This window comes from Strongyloides ratti, scaffold srae_scaffold0000071, assembly GCF_001040885.1.
Source record: "Strongyloides ratti genome assembly S_ratti_ED321, scaffold srae_scaffold0000071".
Lineage (NCBI taxonomy): Eukaryota > Metazoa > Nematoda > Chromadorea > Rhabditida > Strongyloididae > Strongyloides > Strongyloides ratti.
Window position 1 is genome coordinate 1 of NW_020171589.1, and position 748 is coordinate 748.

The 748-nt window shown below is 17.0% G+C and overlaps 1 protein-coding gene across 1 annotated transcript; it reads left to right on the top strand.

Moving 5' to 3' along the window:
- Nucleotides 1-221: 221 nt before the first annotated feature.
- Nucleotides 222-403, top strand: SRAE_0000080700 (Hypothetical protein; the record flags this gene model as incomplete). Its single annotated transcript, XM_024646757.1, has 1 exon — nucleotides 222-403. A coding segment is annotated over one exon (182 nt), but the record flags the coding sequence as incomplete, so codon positions are not given.
- Between the last annotated feature and the right edge of the window lie 345 nt (nucleotides 404-748).

Below are 748 nucleotides of genomic sequence, written 5' to 3' on the forward strand. Positions count from 1 at the left end.
TAAAACAGGAAGTATTGTTATGTAAACTAAACATCTATTTTTAATTCAATATCATTTGATGTTAGTTTAATTAGTAGTCTTTTAAAGTAGTATAAAAACGATTTAACTATAATTTTATCAAAGTTAATAAATATTTTCTAAGCTTAATATGATTTTCATTAAAACCAATAAAATTATTGTATTATTTCTATTTATTTATTTATTATTTATTCAATTGGGAGAAAGTTTTTTATCCCGTTTTAATTTCAAAGATCTTAATGTAAAAAGAAAACGTGGTTTACCTTTTGGTGCTACAATAGAGCTTGCTGAAAAAATATATAATATTAATCAAAGGAGTAAATTAGAACCTGTAACAAAAAAATATAAAGACCCTTCTGATCCTAAATCATATGGAAGAAAGTAGTTACTTTAAATGGTAAAAAAAAGTCATTCTTGTTTATATTAAAATTATTATTATTTTTTCTTAATTATAATTCTTAAAATTAAAATTTTATAAATATATAATTTTGATTTTTTACATGTTTTTATTTTATTTTAAATGCTTTTTATTCACAATTTTTACCTATAAAACCGTTTAGTATATTGATATAATAAAATTTTATTCCTTTAATATATCTTTTTATATATAATATTCTTTTTTAAAATATGGCATATTAAAAAAGTATTAAATGAAATTAATGCAAAATATATAGTATTAAGTTTAACTTCTAAAAAAATTTTTTCTTAATATATAATATTATAATAAAAA